At 50.5% G+C, this 17,525-nt stretch overlaps 1 protein-coding gene across 5 annotated transcripts in view; it reads left to right on the forward strand.

The window, feature by feature from the left end:
* Positions 1-17,525, forward strand: part of DYNC2I1 (dynein 2 intermediate chain 1) — a 70,395-nt gene that overhangs the window by 22,687 nt on the left and 30,183 nt on the right. For 2 of the 5 annotated variants that reach the window (XM_081795115.1, XM_078436913.2), the window contains exons 8-16: positions 1,071-1,133; positions 5,254-5,331; positions 5,894-6,110; positions 6,942-7,044; positions 9,427-9,556; positions 12,066-12,177; positions 12,931-13,016; positions 14,262-14,391; positions 16,504-16,676. In XM_081795115.1, the coding sequence (XP_081651241.1) occupies positions 1,071-1,133; positions 5,254-5,331; positions 5,894-6,110; positions 6,942-7,044; positions 9,427-9,556; positions 12,066-12,177; positions 12,931-13,016; positions 14,262-14,391; positions 16,504-16,676 (1,092 nt within the window). The remainder of the gene's footprint in view (positions 1-1,070; positions 1,134-5,253; positions 5,332-5,893; positions 6,111-6,941; positions 7,045-9,426; positions 9,557-12,065; positions 12,178-12,930; positions 13,017-14,261; positions 14,392-16,503; positions 16,677-17,525) is intronic. The other 3 variants (XM_078436914.2, XM_078436915.2, XM_078436916.2) reach the window with 3 other exon arrangements.

Genomic DNA, 17,525 nt, shown 5'->3' on the forward strand with positions numbered 1-17,525 from the left:
AATATTTCTGAAATATCTTTTCAACATGTAATCAATATAAAAAATTATCAGTGAGATATTTTACATTCTTTTTTTTTTTTTTGCCAGTGGAGCGAAATGTATGATTTTTTTTTTTTTTTCCTGAAAGATTCTTGAAGGTATTTGACAGCTTGTTTTGGCTTATGAATTGGGTCATATGTTTTGTAGCATCGATGCTGAGTGTATCTTCGTTGAATTCTTCAGCATTATGGAAAGCCTACAATATGCCAGAGTAATTTTCTGGACACACGGAGAAGTCCTTATTCTCTTCATGGTCATACACCATGCCGTCTCCAGTCTTATGCACTGAATAGTTGTGGGTAGTGATGTCTAGGACTTGTGCCTTCCTGGTGCCGTGACCACTACAGGATTGGAAGTCAGTTTCCTCACCGGTGCAGGGTCACTGGCACTGGGAAGTAGGTCCGGTGGTGCCCCCTTATCCGTGGTTCAGATACCCGCGGGGAGCAACGGGCCGGAAGCAGACGACTGTCTTTGGACGTATCATCAGACGTCAGTAGTAGCCCAATGCTGTGTCACACGCCTGCTTACCCCCCTCCCTTCGCCTCGTCACGTGGGCATTTCACCATCTCACATCATCACAGGGAGGGGCGAATGCAGGACAGTAGGTATTTTGAGAGAGACACCAGAGTCACATAACTTTTATTACAGGATATCATTATAATTGTTCTGTTTTGTTATTAGTTATTGTTGCTAATCTTTTACTGTGCCTAACTTATAAATTAAACTTAAATTAAATCATAGGTGTTGTATGTATAGGAAAAAACGTGGCATGTGTACGGTTTGGGACCATCCACGGTTTTAGGCATCTATTGGGGGTCTTGGAATGCATCCCTGTGGCTGGGGGGGGGGGGGACCACAATTATTCCCATTTCTCAGAGGGGAAAACCGAGGCACAGGATTACTTGCCCTCAGTGACCTTGTTTGTGCACCTCGGGGCCAGAACCCAGGTCTTCAGCCACTGAGGGCAGTGCCTTCATGGGGGACCAGGTGTATCAGTGGTTGGCCTGACCGGCTCTGCTATCTTCCACCAGAGCTGCCGAGAGGGCTCCGCAGTGTGGAAGCAGGCTCTGAGGCCAGGAAGTGCAGAAATTGCGGTAAGGAGAGTATGTCTTTTATATTTTGCCAAAGACATGCTTTTACTCATCATACTTTGCTTTCATAGTGCCTTTTTATTAGGGTAATCATTATTCCTTTTATTTATTTAATATTTATTTTGAGAGAGACACATAGCATGAGCGGAGGAGGGGCAGAGAGAGACGGGTGACACAGAATCTGAAGCAGGCTTCAGGCTCCAAGCTATCAGCACACAGCCCGACGCGGAGCTCCAGCCCACAAATCGTGAGATCGTGACCTGAGCTGACGTCGGACGTTTAACCGACTGAGCCACCCAGGCGCCCCATCATTATTCCTTTTAGACAGCAGAACATTGGTATGAAGGGAAGGAATAGATTTTAATGACATTTAATTTGCATCTGAGAGTCCTGGGTGGTGCCAAAGGCATCTTGTGCTTGGGCTGGAAGGAGGTGACTGGTTCACTGGGCAGGAGCTTGGATGCCGCGGCCTCCCTCTGTCAGGGAGAGGAGAAGGCTTTGCAAAGAGCATGGCAGGGAGGAGGTTCCAGCTAAGTGAACAGCCAGCCTTTTCATCTGTGCCCTGTATTCAAATTCAAGAAGGTTGAGGAGGATTGAAGGAGCCAACTAAAAGATGAGATTCGTCATCGGTGAGACAGTCAAGGTAACAGATAATTTTCAGAAATATGAGGCAAACCAGGGAGATCAAGGAAATGGCACTATCCTCTTATAAGAGTTCTTTCCAGAACTGACCAGTCAGGCATCAGGCACTGTACTGTCCTAGACTCTGGGCCTAAAGTTCTTCCTTGTCCAGCCAGAAAGCGGGATGCAGGATTAAAATGTGAGAGATGGCTGATGTCTGGGAGGAGACAAGAGCCCCGATTAAGGTCCTTGCTCCGTTTTTATTAGGATCAAAAGGCTTACAAACATGTTGATGGACGTGCACAAAGAGACAATAAATCTGGGAACATTAACTCATGGGCATGAGGAAAAGGGGGTTTTGAAGATATATGGTGTTAGAGGTTTGGGTCAATATAAACCAAAATCCTGGCCCAGGGCAGATGGATGTTAACAGCAGACTTGAGGCACCATGTCTGTTTATCTTACCAGCCTAGGGAACGAGACAGACAGAGCTTGCTACCTCAGGGTCAACAAGGCACCTTTCTTTTGCTAATCAGCTCCATTCTGGGCAGCTTCATCCTGCAGTGGCCTATAGCCCTATTTACCTGTTTACTTAATTTGGTGCTTCCTTCCTGTGAGAGCAGCTTTCTGCTATAGTACTAAATTGGGGGGTGAATCCACCCTGCATGCCTAATCTTATTTACCTCATATAGCTTTGTATTGGGGCCTTTGCCCTGCCCTCTCTATCCTGGGACCTCTGCCCTCTCTATCCTGGGGCTTTGGCCCTGCCCTCTCTATCCTGGGGCCTGGGCCCCATCCCCTCTATCCTGGGGCCTGGGCCCCATCCCCTCTATCCTGGGGCTTTGGCCCTGCCCTCTCTATCCTGGGGCCTGGGCCCCATCCCCTCTATCCTGGGGCCTGGGCCCTGGGCCCCATCCCCTCTACCCTGGGGCTTTGGCCCTGCCTTCCCTATCCTGGGGCCTGGGCCCTGCCCCCTCTATTCTGGGGCTTTGGTCCCGCCCTCTCTCTCCTGGGGCTTTGGCCCTGCCCTCTCTATCCTGGGGCCTCTGCCCTCTGCCCTCCCTCCCCCCCATCCTGGGACTCCTGTACCTATTTACCTGATCCTGTTTACCCAAACTTGGGTGTGAGCATTCTATGGCCTTGTAATTCTTTATGCCTTGTGAACCCATCAGTGCAGGCTCAGGGAATTCCTAAGCTTATTCCCCACACTCTGCTTAATGCCACTGATGAAGGGGCAGTTGGGCTCTGCTGGTGGTACTTTTGTTGTCATCGTCTCTGGCTGGGTTTGAGCTCTGCAGAGAAGTGACACATCGGCCCTGCCGTCCCCTGGAGGAGAGGCTGGCCCACTCTGGGAGTGTGTTGTTTGCTGGGACGTGTGCAGAGCCCCTGTGGGTGAGGTGTCAGGGGTCCTCGGGAGCTGAACGGGATTGGGCAGTGTGATGCCCGAGATGTGCTTAAAACTTCTGCACACATTTTTGTTTCTCTTATCAGTTAACAGGTGTCTTATCTGTTGATGCAATAAATGTAATGTGTCATTCGCTGTAATTAACAGTGACTTTATATGACAGTGTGCCCGAAGGACCTTTTTACGGAGTAGTTCTTCCTAAAAAGTATCAGCATAAAGTAACTTCCCAACCCCCAGGCAGTGAGGTGTCCTTAATAATCCCGTCAGTCCTGTTCACTTTGAGAAAGTCAGACCAGATATTATCCACTTTGAGGAGCAGCTAGAATCTGCGTGGCGTGAAGTGTTGGTTTTCTGGCACTGTTTACTGCACGGCACTTTATCGGGTTCTGGAAGGCGCCCGGCCACGTCACTGAATGCCTCCCGAACTCCATCTTCTCTTGGCTGGCCCTGCCGTTCTCCTCCTGGCTGGCCCTGCCGTTCTCCTCCTCCTGGCTGTCCCTGCCGTCCTCCTCCTGGCTGGCCCTGCCGTCCTCCTCCTGGCTGGCCCTGCCGTTCTCCTCCTCCTGGCTGGCCCTGCCGTCCTCCTCCTGGCTGGCCCTGCTGTCCTCCTCCAGGCTGTCCCTGCCGTCCTCCTCCTGGCTGGCCCTGCCGTTCTCCTCCTCCAGGCTGTCCCTGCCGTCCTCCTCCTCCTGGATGGCCCTGCCGTCCTCCTCCTGGCTGTCCCTGCCGTCCTCCTCCTGGCTGGCCCTGCCGTCCTCCTCCTGGCTGGCCCTGCCGTTCTCCTCCTCCTGGCTGGCCCTGCCGTCCTCCTCACGCTCAGCACATCCAAGCCATGCTTCCCACCCTCCCCATGGACTCCCTCCCCCACCTCTGTGCCTCTTCTGGTTGAGGTGCCAGCATCCGCCCAGTTTTCACCCGTGAAAACCTGGGGATCATTTCTTTCCCACCGTCGTCCTGCCCCTCTGCACCCAAGCCCAGAGGGTCACCTTTATCGGTGCGCTTGCTGCCCCTGGGATCAGAGCTGGAGCGCTTCTGGGGAACGTTTGTTGTGGGGGCGCCCTCCAGCAAGGGTGGGGCTACCTAGGTGTGGACGTGGGTGTGCTGTGGTCACATTTCTCTCCCAGAGGGTCTCTGTGCTTGAGTGAACGGGAGGGCGTGCGGCAGGGAGGGTTTGCTGGGCTGAGGATGAGGGGTGGGGGAAGTGCCTTATCTGCGCCTGCGTGACACGGAGGTGCTGTGTTGCGGGTCGGTAGGATGTGGACAAGAGGAGGAATGGCTTCGGGGTGGGAAGGATGAGTTTTCTAAACACGTATTTCATTTTTGCTCCCCTCTTATCCTGGAAACCCGGAATATGTTTCTACTTGGTTTTCCTGGTAGCCTCTTACTGTCCTGAAGATCCAGACCAGGGTGGCTTTAGGGTGATCTAAGCTCACCTCCCAAACCCCCAGAGCCCGACGGGGCACGCCTCCCACTGTAGGGCTTGGAGAATCCCCCTGGTGAGCCCCAGGCCTGGAGGGCAAAGCCACGAGGCAGGAGCGCTCTGGGTCTGCGGGGCCAGTGTTGGCACAGCCTGTCTGCCCTCCGTGAAGAGAACAGGGACGCTCTGAGAACGCCCTGTTACACATCTCGTCAGAATTGTACGCTTTCTCAGAAAGGACGAGTTCATTAACTTTTGTCTCTTTATGGTCATACTGGTTAGCGAGGTATTTCTTAAAGAATTTGCAGTTAGGTTGTGTTAGTTTTATAAATGCATTTTAAAATTGGGGCGCCTGGGTGGCTCAGTCGGTTCAGCGTCCGACTTCGGCTCAGGTCACCATCTCGCGGTTCGTGGGTTCGAGCCCCGCGTCGGGCTCTGTGCTGACGGCTCGGAGCCTGGAGCCTGCTTCGAATTCTGTGTCTCCTTCCCTCTCTGCCTCTCCACCATTCACGCTCTGTCTACCCTTTCTCTCAGAAATAAGTAAACATTAAAAAAAATTAAAATACATTTTAAAGTTAGCAACATTAAATGAATCTTAGAAAACATATTTTCCCAATCTATTTGCAAAATTCAAATTTTCTATTGAATTTTTTTGTTATGTGTTTGGTTTTTGCCTCCAGGAAATTGAAAAGGAAGACAGTGATATAGAAAATGCTGGAACTGATGAATATACACCTTGTTTGGAAGATGATTTTGAAGTTTGTATAACAGTTAAAATTTTTCTCAGCTTAAAAATAATTTGTTCTTAAAATTTGCTTAAGTACAGTAACTTAATGGCTTCATTTCTCTCTCTTTGCTACTTTTACTCCACCTGTGTTTCATTTAGGCTTGTTACCAATAACAGGTGCTGTCGCCTGTCAGTGCCACCAGGTGATGGGGTTGAGTGATTTTACAGTTTAACCCATTAAGTGCACGGCATCCAAACGTGTGTATATGTTTGAGTGAATGTACGTGTGAGTGGAGTGTGTATATTTACTTACACTCTCACATTCTCAGCACAAAAACGTTTGCGTGCTTCTGTTGTTAAGAGCTGTCTGTGTATGTAAATCTATACAGTGCAGTTCATTTTTAGAGAATAAGGCAGCAGTCCATACAGATTTATAGCTCAGTGGTGTTGAAATCAGTTAACTATAAAAACCTTTCTTAGCCATAATGAGAATTTTGTCTGTTTTAAGTTCTAATTTGCATGTTTTGTTTCATATGAGTGTTGTTTAAGGTCGGTTTGTCTTAAAGATTCCAGGGTGTAATTATCGTTTGTAGGACTACGAAGATGACTTTGAGGTTTGTGATGGAGATGACGATGTGTCAAATGAACTGGAACCAAAAGAGAAAATCGAAGAGCTTCCTCTGGCTAGAAAAAAGGAGATACAAGAAATTCAGAAAGCCATTAACGCAGAAAACGAAAGGATTGGCGAGTTGTCCTGCAAACTGTCTCAGAAGCGAGGTCTGACGGAGGGTGAGAGGGAGGCAGAGACAGGTGCGCATCTGTCTCAGGGGACAGTGGGTGCCCGAGCCTGCACGGTCCTTGTGGGTGGAATTCTTCTAATCTTAGGTGGCAGATGTGTGAGTGTCCCGTGCTCCCACGACGATGCCAGGCGACTGTAACGTGTGATAGGGACTGTCTTCGGGGAAAACAGCTGCACGCGGCCTCTGGTCAGCGCCTGCAGCCTGCGGGTGGCTGTGAGCACGTGTCAGCCTGTGGGTGCTCAGGCAGGAAGCGCCAGTCCTGGACGCGGCCCTGCTCCCCTTTCCCCGTCTGCAGCACGTGCGCTTGTTTTCTGAGGCCACTGTCTTTGACCTTCCACAAGGAAAGCGTGTCAGCAGGAGGCTCAGGGTGGGGGCAGCAGAGCCCAGGGCCAGCTCGGGGAGACGGGTTCAGGAATGTGGCCCTCCGAACCGGTCTCGAACCCTCCTAAGTGAGCCCTTCTTTCTCGGATTTCCTGTGCAAAATGAGAAACGTGTCCAGCTCAAAAATTCTTGGTGTCTCCACATGATAAATATTTTAAAAGTAGGAGTAAATATTTTAAAGTCACTGAAAGAGAATAAGTAATAATTAGTAATTAATACAACTAATTATGATTAGCAGTTAATATAGTCATCCGAGCGAAAGTTAGGCAGAGTGCTTCTTATGCTCCTGTTTTGCATCCTGCTGCAGAGGTAGCAAAACTGAGATGGCCAGTGCAGACGTATAGAACGTTCTCCCGAGTTTGTAGAGAAACCAGTGTCTCTGAAGCCGGGGAAGCTGTCCTGTGTGAAAGAAGTACTTCAGTTGTACAAAATAGCTTTTTTCGTTGTTTTTTTTGTTTAGATGCAAACAGTTCCCCTTCCAGAGCCCCTGTTTGTGGAATTTTCATGGATTTTGCGACAGCCTCACGCCGACAGAAGAGTCGGACTCAGGCCCTTAAGCAAAAGTAGGTGTGTTGGGAATTTGTGAAGGGTATTAATGGAATTTTAATGTACTTCAACATAAAAAAAAGTAGAGGCCTTCTTTCTTACTTTCACTACGGACTTTAGGTACATTTTTAGATTTGTGCTCCGCTTGTCCACGTTCAGACACCATGTTGCTCGTTAAGTGTGTGCACCTCTGTTTCTCCTGCGGCCCCTGGGGGCTTTGCCCTAGGTTGGCCGCCACGGGGTCACAGTCGCGCAGTCTCTGAACGCAGCGGACCCTTCTGCCTCTCCGGGGGCCGCTCCCACTCGAGGTCCATCACCTAGCGCATCAGTTCCTCGGATGAGGAAGCTGAGGAACCTGGGACGGTTAAGGGTACGAAGGGCCGGTGACGCGTACTGAGTGTGACTTTCCTTCCGTGCCTCAGGCACTGTGCTCCCTGTGTGGTAACTGCTTGGCTCCGCCCCTGCAGCCCCATTTTGTAGATGAGGAAAGTGAGGCTCCAGGTTGACATCTGGTTGAGTGGTGGAGCTGAGTTTTGAACTCAGGACTACAAGACGTCACAGTCCAAGCTTATAATTACCGTCTTATAGTTATAAGTCCAAGCTTATAATTACCGTACAGTCAGAAATTTATGAAAGTCAGAGGAGGTAGGCTCAAGTCAAGGGTCTATCATATTAAACTCAAATATGATTTATGAGTAAATGTAAAAATTAAATATGTTTTTAAAAACTGTTTAAAATCCATCATACTATCTAGCTCAGTACATAGCCTTAGTAGGTGCTCAGTAAACTTTCCTGAATGAACAAATAAATCATGAATAATAAGTTTTCACATCATTTTTGTTGTCCTCATATTTTGGACCTCCTATTGAGGTAAGTAAAACCAATTTTTGCCACTATGGCTAGGGTTTGTTTTTCCTTTAATCTCATTCAAGTCTTGGATACTCCATCTGGTTTAAAATAATTTAAAAAAAAAAAAAATTTTTTTTTAACGTTTATTTATTTTTGAGACAGAGAGAGACAAAACATGAACGGGGGGGGGGGTCAGAGAGAGCGGGAGACACAGAATTGGAAGCAGGCTCCAGGCTCTGAGCCATCAGCCCAGAGCCCGATGCGGGGCTCGAACTCACGGACCGCGAGATCGTGACCTGAGCCGAAGTCGGCCGCTTAACTGACTGAGCCACCCAGGCGCCCCTGGTTTAAAATAATTTTTATAAATTCAGAAACAATCAGAACCACACAGTGTTCTTATGTTTAGGCATGTATATAAAGGTTGTATATATGTGTGTGTGTGTATATATATATATGTGTGTGTGTGTGTGTGTGTGTGTATGAAGTTATATATATGTTTAGGCATCTATATAAAGGTAAGATAAAACTATATTTTACAAAGCAAGAAGATGAATATTTCCAAGTTCTGTATAGTGATTGTCATGGGCTCTAGGGGTTAGGGGTGCGTCAGGGAGGGGCCCTAAGTAGGTACAGGTTGCCCCTAGTTTTCGTGGTCCTGACATCAGGCAGCATGTCCTGGGACGTTACCATATCGTGATACCTCATGTGTACACATATTACATGCATTTTTTAAGCTCAGAAATTACACTAAATATGGGAGACTGGAGGCAATAATTTGGGAAGATGGTGACAGTGGTCAGAGAATAAGGTTATACAAAGGTGGCAGTTACTGGCAAAGGCCAAAATGGGTGCACAAGGAAGAAAGGAGCAGATCTCCTTTGCAAGGTGCCCAGGTGGTGGAGGACCATTCACCACCTGCAGACTGAGCAGCACCTGTGTGGAAATCACAGAAAGGAAAGAAAGGAAACTGTGCCCAGGCCGAGCTCGTATTCCACTGGGGGTGAGCAGTGAAGACAGGGACTGGTCCTGGGCATGCCATGTTAGGGCGGCTGGAAGGAGGAGGCCAGAGGGAACCATGTGCCAGCAGTGTCTTGGCAGCCTCACCGGGCAGGAGGGGCGACGGGCCGAGTCATGTGATGCGTGGCCACGTCCTGTCTGGTCATCTCGGAAGAGTGGCCTAAAGGACAGCACACACCTGGCCAGCTGTGCTCTGGCCACAGCTCAGGTGACATCACAGAATGTAACCCTTGTGGTTGAGACATCAATTCATGGAGTAAAGTAATTGCTGTCCATGAAATTTCTAGAGTGCACATATTGTAACTTTATTTTGTGTTCACTCAGGTGCACTGAATTAGAAGAATCAAAATTTGGTTCGTTCTGTTTTTGCATTGTTGATGCACATGACCGTGTTATTTTTAACAACTATTAAATACCTCAGACTCACACCCACACAAAAACTCTGCATCTGATCATAAGGTTCCTTGCACTCTCTCTGTCCTTCCCTTTGCATACTATTCAATTTAATTTTTGTCTCGTTTCCAATTTTGAAGGGCACGCAGTACAAAACTGCTTCGGCTCATTGACTTGGATTTTTCACTCACTTTCTCTCTCTTGGACCTACCACCAGTAAATGAGTATGACATGTATATCAGAAACTTCGGGAGAAAAAACACCAAGCAGGTTAGTATAAGACGTATTCACGGGGTGACGGAATGCAGGTGGCGCACGCTAAGGTGTACTTGAGCCGCCCCGTGTCTCGTCTCCGAACGCTAGAGCTTGGGGGTGGTGTGTGGAGGGGGTGGACTTGAGGAAGAAGGGACCCCTTTGTCACGTGGCTCTCACTAACCCGGAGCCCGTGCAGGCGTTCCCAGGGCTCCAGAGCAGGGGTGTATGGCCCACGTGGGACGGGGCACGCTCCCAGACTTGCAGATGGTTTATTTAAAGTCCGGCAGAACGTTACGTCTGTCGCGTTCCACCCGCCCTCCCACGCAGGTCTCCGGGTGCCAGGCCCCCGTCCCTGTCGGCCTTCCTCTCATTTACCTGTGGGTGCTTCATCGCCCGCGTCTGTTCTCTAGGGGACTCCTTCCCTCAGGACTTACGCTGTACCTCTCTCTTATTCCGGAGCTCTCTACCCAGACCGCACAACTAGTTACGGAGCCGTCCGACCTCCCAGCAAGGTTGTAAAGTGTCTGAAGTCAGGAATCACCTCTTAGGTTTTCGTTCTGTCCCCGATGGCGTCAGCAGTGAGCAGGTGCCTGTGTTAGGTTATCGTTCTGTCCCTGATGGCGTCAGCAGTGAGCGGTGCTTGTGTTAGGTTATCATTCTGTCCCCGATGGCGTCAGCAGTGAGCGGTGCTTGTGTTAGGTTATCATTCTGTCCCCGATGGCGTCAGCAGTGAGTGGTGCTTGTGTTAGGTTATCATTCTGTCCCCGATGGCATCAGCAGTGAGCGGTGCTTGTGTTAGGTTATCATTCTGTCCCCGATGGCGTCAGCAGTGAGCGGTGCTTGTGTTAGTTTATCATTCTGTCCCCGATGGCATCAGCAGTGAGCGGGTGCCTGTGTTAGGTTATCATTCTGTCCCCAATGGCGTCAGCAGTGAGTGGGTGCCTGTGTTAGGTTATCATTCTGTCTCCGATGGCATCAGCAGCGAGCGGGTGCTTGTGTTAGGTTATCATTCTGTCCCTGATGGCGTCAGCAGTGAGTGGTGCTTGTGTTAGGTTATCATTCTGTCCCCGATGGCGTCAGCAGTGAGTGGGTGCCTGTGTTAGGTTATCCTTCTGTCTCCGATGGCATCAGCAGCGAGCGGGTCTGGGGTGTGGTTGCCATCTGTCACAGGGTGGCAGGAAGAAGGTCACAGGGTGAAGCTCGGAAAGCTGGCTTGACAGATGGCTCCCTTAGGCCTGCAGTGGAGTATTTAGCTTCTTTGCTCATCGTCCTCGTCTCACAGCTATTAGGAACAAAATGATCTTTGCCGAAGCACGTACCTGTTGGAAACCTGAGTTGTGTTTGGTTTTGCAGAGCCAGTAGGTTCTAAGAGGATAGGATGTTGGTGTGCTAGGTGGGAGTATTTTCTTTTTGTTTTTTTTAAGTTTACTTATTTCTTTTGAGAGAGAACATGCATGCGTGAGCAGGGGAGGGGCAGAGAGAGAGAGGGATAGAGAGAGACAGAATCCCAAGCAGGCTCCATGCTGTCAGCACAGAGCCCAGTTCGGGGCTCGATTGCAGGAACCCTGAGATCATGACCCGACCTGAAATCAGGAGTCCGAGACTCAACCACCAGAGGAGCCTCCCAGGCACCCCCAGGGGGCACTGTTTCCAAACCAAAGCTAAATTGTTTTGCCCTGGATAAGGGAGTGTCTGTGTTGTGTGGACAGAGGTCCAAGCCCTTGGATTCCCGCTGGAAGACTTAAGTGGGGGGAACCTGCGCTCGAATAAAGACAAAGGACGGCGGGAGGGAAGCAGCCATCACGGAGCAGTTTCTTGAAAGGGAAGTTCACTCTCCAGGTGGGAGAGCCGTCAGCTTCCCCGCTGGAACCAGGCTGGAACCGCCCGGGTTGCTTTGGGTTTGGATGTTACTGGTCTCTCCGGGCTGGGAGGAGCTGGGAGGGGCTGGGGCTGCTGCAGGGTGGTCTCTGAGGGTCGTGCTTCCGACCCTTGGGGGAACTCCTTCCCCAGACTGGGAGGGGGGTCATCTGACCCTCCGAGGTTTGTGGGAAACTCGGGGCAGCCTTTCTCTGTCTGGGGAGGGCCTGTGCCCTCAGTGTGCATGCATCATGTCGAGTCTAGGGGTTCCCCGGGGTGGGGTGGAGGAGGGCCGCGGGCTCTGGGTCTGTCAGCCCCAAGGCCTTGGAAGCCACGAGGTCAGGACCTTGAGCTCCAGGGTTTTAATGTGCAGCTTTCGCGTCATCACTGTTCTTGCCTCCAGCTGGTGCCTCACCCTTCCCTCCTAGGACTGGGGACTCTGCATCCCTTCCAGCACCCTTCGCTGGTCTACCTGACAGTCTGGGGTGACTTTCTAAAACATTTGAGACCCAAGTGGTCTTTGCATGATGGTTATTTATGTCTCGATACTTTTGGGGAAAGCAAGAAGACTCATTATTAACTTTACCATTTTTAATTTTTTTCCAGTAATGAGAAATTGCTCTGAAGTTGAGGTGTGGTGCTAATTCCAGCGTATCTTTTTGTTAAGGCATATGTTCAGTACAATGAAGATAATGTTGACAGAGACACCCAGACCGAAGAGGTAGAGACCAGGGGAGTGTGGAGCCAGCACCCGGGAGAGGGCACGGCCGTGTCAGGGGGTGAGCAAGCCTTTGCTCTTGACCGTTGAAAGGGCCGTGTCTTTACATTAATTTTGGTATTGTGTTCATGACCTTTCTTGTCCTTTCTTCTTAGACCTTTCTCTTGGGTTGGGTGGCTAGTGTGTGACAAGGGCAACACCCAGTCTTCTCTACAAGCTTTAGGGAACCACTACCCTTAGTGCGGAGCTGGAGGCCCAGTCTGGGTCTTGACCAGGGTTTATAATACTTTTATTCCTCAACATCGGGAGAGTCCACGTTCCAAACAAGCACTTGTAAATGGGCTTTGGAGCCCTTTCTGCTCTTAAGTTGGGACCAGCCTGCCCTCATGTATTAGGTGCAGTCTGCAGGCGTGTCGCCTGGTACAGAGGGAAGGCCCAAAGGATACACGCCGTCCTGCTTGGTAACAGTTGCTTTCCCAGGACGTGACCCTGCGGCTGGGGCCCCAGCCGCCGCTCTCCTCAGGTGAGCTGTGTGGAGAGAAAAGAGGGGACCCGAACATGAGACTTATGTAATGATTGCATTGATGCCTTTATTCTCCTTGCTGCATTTCAGTAGGGTCCTGCGTACAGACTTTCTGTAAAACAAGATGCAGTTGTGTTTGAAAACACCGCGGTAGATCTAGAGAATGCAATGTAAAATTCTTCGACTTTTCCCTCCAGGGCTCTTAGCATTCGTTTCTAACAGCTCTTTGAACCCTAAGGTGTGTGAAACGTGATGGTAGTCGGTTGGTTCAGCACAGCCTGGTCTCTTTAGGGAGTGGCAGCGGAGACCCCTGTGACACTGGTGCCCCGAAGGTCAACACGCCCAGGCTGTCCCGCTTCCTTCGGGCCGCTTGCCAGGTACGCGCTGCCCTGTGTCCATCGCACCCTGGCCCCCGCGGGCACGTGTCCCACACGTGCTTGTCAGCTGCTTACATTTTAAAAATACAGACTAAAAAACAGATAGTAATATTAATTTGTCAAACGAATAATATTAAATGGTCAAGGCATGCACTAGGGTGTTTGAAATTAGTAAATTCATAACTTTTCAACTGATTGTGGAAATTTACAAAATATACACAAAGATGAAGGGAAGGGTCTGTTGAAGCCCACGTCCGATTTTAGTTGTCACCTCATGGCTGGTGGTCTCATGGGAGCCTCTCCTCACCCCGCCCACCCCCAGCTGTTTCTACGCAGGCCGCAGTCCCCACACAGGGCACTCGCTTCAGGGCGAGGCTCTTACAATAGCAGTACTCCTCAGAAGCATCAGGAAGGAAGTCACTCCTGTTTCCTCAGTTGTCTCCTGTGTCTGTGTCAGCAGCGAGTGTGGGTTTGGAGTAAGCCTGTGTCCATCTTCCATCTGGACGTATGGTAGTCACTCCCTCCCCGTGCTGTGTTACGGAGAGAGTCTTTGCCGTGGGAGATCGATCGTACTCCCGACGTAATTTTAAATTTTAGGGTGAGTTCACGGGGAGCGACGAGGAGAGCCGTTGTGAGCAGGGTGAAGCGGGGGGCTTGGGCTGGAGTAGGGGTGAGTGAGGACAGAGCGGGCCGGTCAGGGGTCAGGGCCGGCCTGGCCCTCCCAGCTCTCCTTCCTTTTCTGCGGCTCGTCCTCCCCGCTGGTCCCGTCAGGTCTCCTGAATCTGCCATGTCTCCCTTTCCCGTCATCACCCTGCACGTGACCTATTAGAGCTGTTCCGTTGACTTCCTGCTCAGTGTGTCCTCACGGGGCCCCGGGAGTCAGCGTGCTGTGTGTACGACATTCTTTACAGCCCTTTCTTAGACAAGACAACGGAGGTGGCCAGCCTTTTTCCTCCTGTTATTTTTAGCACGGTGTTTACCGTAAAAAATGACATCTAACGTTAAATAATAACGGCTGTCCTGTGGGGTTCACATTAATGGAACTTTACCTGTTAGTTTCTGTTATTGCTCGGAGAGGGCAACCTAGTTTGAAGTTTCATTCTGTTCATCTCCGTGACGCCTTGGAGTTAAACAGTTGTTTTCAGAGATGGAGGCACAACGTTATGATTTGTGTGTTTTGTTTTTTTCTCGTGAGAGTGAATACGTTCGAAATGTTCACGAGAGACCGTTCACTGTCTCTGAAAGGTGATGGCGGTTTTGCTGGAAGAGGACCGCATGGCAGCGGAGCCCAGCTGGAGCCCCGCAGCACAGGACAGCGCCCTGCGTATCAGTGACAGCGCCTCCCAGCTGAATACCAGCCTGCCGTTCCTCCAGAGTAAGGGGCTGACCTCCGCGCGCTTTTAAGTCTAATCCCCAGCGTTTCTGCTGGAATAACCGTCTTTACTGTGGCATCCTGTGTTAGCATCATGGGAATTAGATTCGGCATCTGTGAACTCTGACGGGCAAGGTCGGTTTTTGTGAGTCACGTGGATACCCGCCGGAGGCGATGGGTTGGGGGGGGGCGTGGTGCCATAGTTAAAAGTGGAAGCTGAGGTTCTGTGTGTTTGTTTGAAATCGTATTTCTTTTTCAGTCCTGTTCCTGGGCTTCTCTTGGTTTCTTGGAGTGGGGGGGGCCCTGGGGAGCTGCACGAGGGGGTGTTCAGTGAGCGCCCTCCGCTGGCCCCGGGGCACCACGTGCTGAGCAGAGGACGCCCGGCCGCCACGCACGTGGGACCGTCTCAGTGACTTCAAACAAGCTGCATTTGCATGGCCACATTTCTGTTTCTTGAGCTGGTCACCTCTTTGCTTTGGTTCCGGCTGGTGAGGCGGTGGCCCCACCCTGGTCCTGGTCTTTGTGAGGAGGGAGAGGAAGGCTATTCGTTTAGTTTATTAAATAGTTTGTTTATTGTGCCGTACTTACACAGAGATAGTGTGCCTCGTAGAAAGAATAAAAATGTATTCAGAGTTCTAGCTGACAGCAAATAAAACTCCATGTTTTACTCGGGGAGGCCAGCGGCCGGCCTCGCCGGGTGCTCCCAGGCCTGGGGGAAGCCTGGGTGCCACTTGATCTAGATGTTTCTTCTGTCCTGCCTGCTGTTTAGACATTTCGATTCACGTTTGTTCCTTTGCATTTAACATTAACAAAAGTGGAATTATTAGTTAAAAAAACAACAACTCACGTTCTTTAGAGTTTTTTGTTTTTAAAAGGTAAGAGTTACTTTACTGGAAAAATAGGGAATCACTGTATCTACAGTGTTCAAAACATGCATGTTCACACTCCCACACCCCTCCTCATCCCAGTAAATGGGAGTGAAAGATGTACTTTTTCTGGGAGCTGGTGAGTGACAGCAGCTTTACAAAACCAGAGGGAGCTTGGGTTATATACATGCATCTAGAACTCTTTGTGAGAGACACATGAGGCACGTTTGTTCTCACAGGACAGGGCCCCTTGGTGTGGTGGGTGCGAGTTGGCCGTGTGAACAGTGTGGCGGTTTTTCTTGTTTGTTTTGTGTTCCAGTGGCATGGATTTTGAGATACCAGAAGGAAAATGGGATCAGATGACAGATGTCTGACAGAGTGAGGAGTTGTCTCACCTGTGAACCTGGGACTTGGTCACATTATGCCCCAGTCTGTTCCCCTCACGGATCCGGGCAGTGCTGTCCTCACTGTTCACACACCTGCCACAGAATGATGTGGCCAACACTGGCCTGCACTTTCTTTCATCTAAGTGGACGGAAGTCCTGCCCTCCGGTGGCGGGGTGGGGGGGGTGTCACACAGACAAAAGCTGGAGAAAAAGTGAATGTGACTCGTCACAGGGGGAAGGAAAACACAGCTGGGAGGAGAGGGAGTGTCCGGGCCAGCTGGTGTGAAATGGCCTTGCTGTGTGAAAGCCACACGCACCGAGAGTCTCAGCAAGGCATGAAAGGGACCCACTGACCTGACTCTAGGTCACCTCCGGGTGACGTGGTTCTCTGGGAGTAGCTAGTAGATAAAGTGTGGCCTGCACCGAACGTTAGTAAAACCTTGAGGCCCGCTTGAGCCTTTTTCAGGAAGAGGCCACTTGATAAAACCCAGATTTCAGGCACGGGCCGCTTTGAGAGGATTATGTTTGTTTCTTCATTAAGGGGGAATTTATTTGAATATTTGTAAAAAAAGTGTTTATTTTGAGAGAGGGAGAGAGAGTCTAGTGCAGGAGCAGCAGAGGGGCAGAGAGAGAGAGAAAGAGAGGGAGAGAATCCCAAGCAGGCTTCATGCTCAGTGTGGAGCCGGATGTGGGGCTCGATCTTATGACTGTGGGTTCGTGACCTGAGCCGATATCAAGAGCTGGGCATGTAAGTGACTGAGCCACCCTGGTGCCCCTATTTGAATATTTTTAAGTGTGTTAATTGAACATGGATTCTGGAAGACACTAAAATGCAGAAGTACTTTTCTCATTTTCCCCCCCAGATCGGAAAGTGTCCTGCTTATGTGCCTCTCAGGTGCAGAGGCAGACAGTGGTATCTGTCCACGGGCCGCCTGGAGCAGCATTTGATCCCGCGCTGGATGGCAGATACGTGCTGTGTGTGTGGGATATCTGGCAGCCTTCAGGGCCGCAGAAGGTCCTGATATGTGAGTCAGAGGTACAGCTCCGGAAGTTGTAGGTTTGTATGAGAGGAGGGGTGGGGTGTCAGGGGGCCAGCAACACAGGACTGCAGGGACGTTCAAGGTCATTTCTTTCTCTCCCTGGCCATCCTTCGCTATGTGCAGGTGTGACGGGACACGTGCACGTGTCTGTTTTGACTCTAGAAACTCTTAAAGGATCAACAAAGACTGAAGAGATCCAGGGTTATCACGGCCTTCCATTGGGGATAAAGATGCCGGCCACCCTCGGCATGGCTCTGGGACCCCAAAAGTGTCCTGTTGGCTTGCACTGTTTGAGTCATGGATATTTTAGGGGTTTCTTAACGGGCTTAAGGTTTTTGCAGTCTTCGGTCTCCTGCCTCTCCCAGCTCCTCATCACCAGGGCTGTGGCCGAGCTCCACGCGGGTACAGTGGGAGAGCCGCCCTTTTGCGTTTTCCTGTTCATCTGCTCCTTGACCTCAGAGTCCTCCATTCTCACCAAGGCTGGCGGAAAGACTAACTTATAGGTGTCAGGTTTCGGGGCTCAAAAGGCAGGTTTTATAATATAGGTTATAAATACAATGACGAAAGAGAGCTTTGCCATCCTGGGCCCGGCTACTTGGGTTGAATGGAGAGGGGTTGTGGTGCCCTGTTGTGTGCGAGGCCCCCGTGTCTGTGCCCCCCAGTCCTGCGAGGGTGGCTCATCCTCCCCGCTTTCCACCTGGCGCTGATGCGGACTCACGCCTGCTACTGTGAACCCCAGCTTCCAGGTGGAGGGTTCACGGGGGCAGCATGGGAAATGGAGAGGGCTGGTGCTTCTGTGACCGTGGCCTCATGTTTTCAGACTCCGGCTTTCTGTGTGTGTCATT

Source organism: Panthera onca, chromosome A2 (assembly GCF_046562875.1).
Source record: "Panthera onca isolate mPanOnc1 chromosome A2, mPanOnc1 haplotype 2, whole genome shotgun sequence".
Taxonomy (NCBI): domain Eukaryota; kingdom Metazoa; phylum Chordata; class Mammalia; order Carnivora; family Felidae; genus Panthera; species Panthera onca.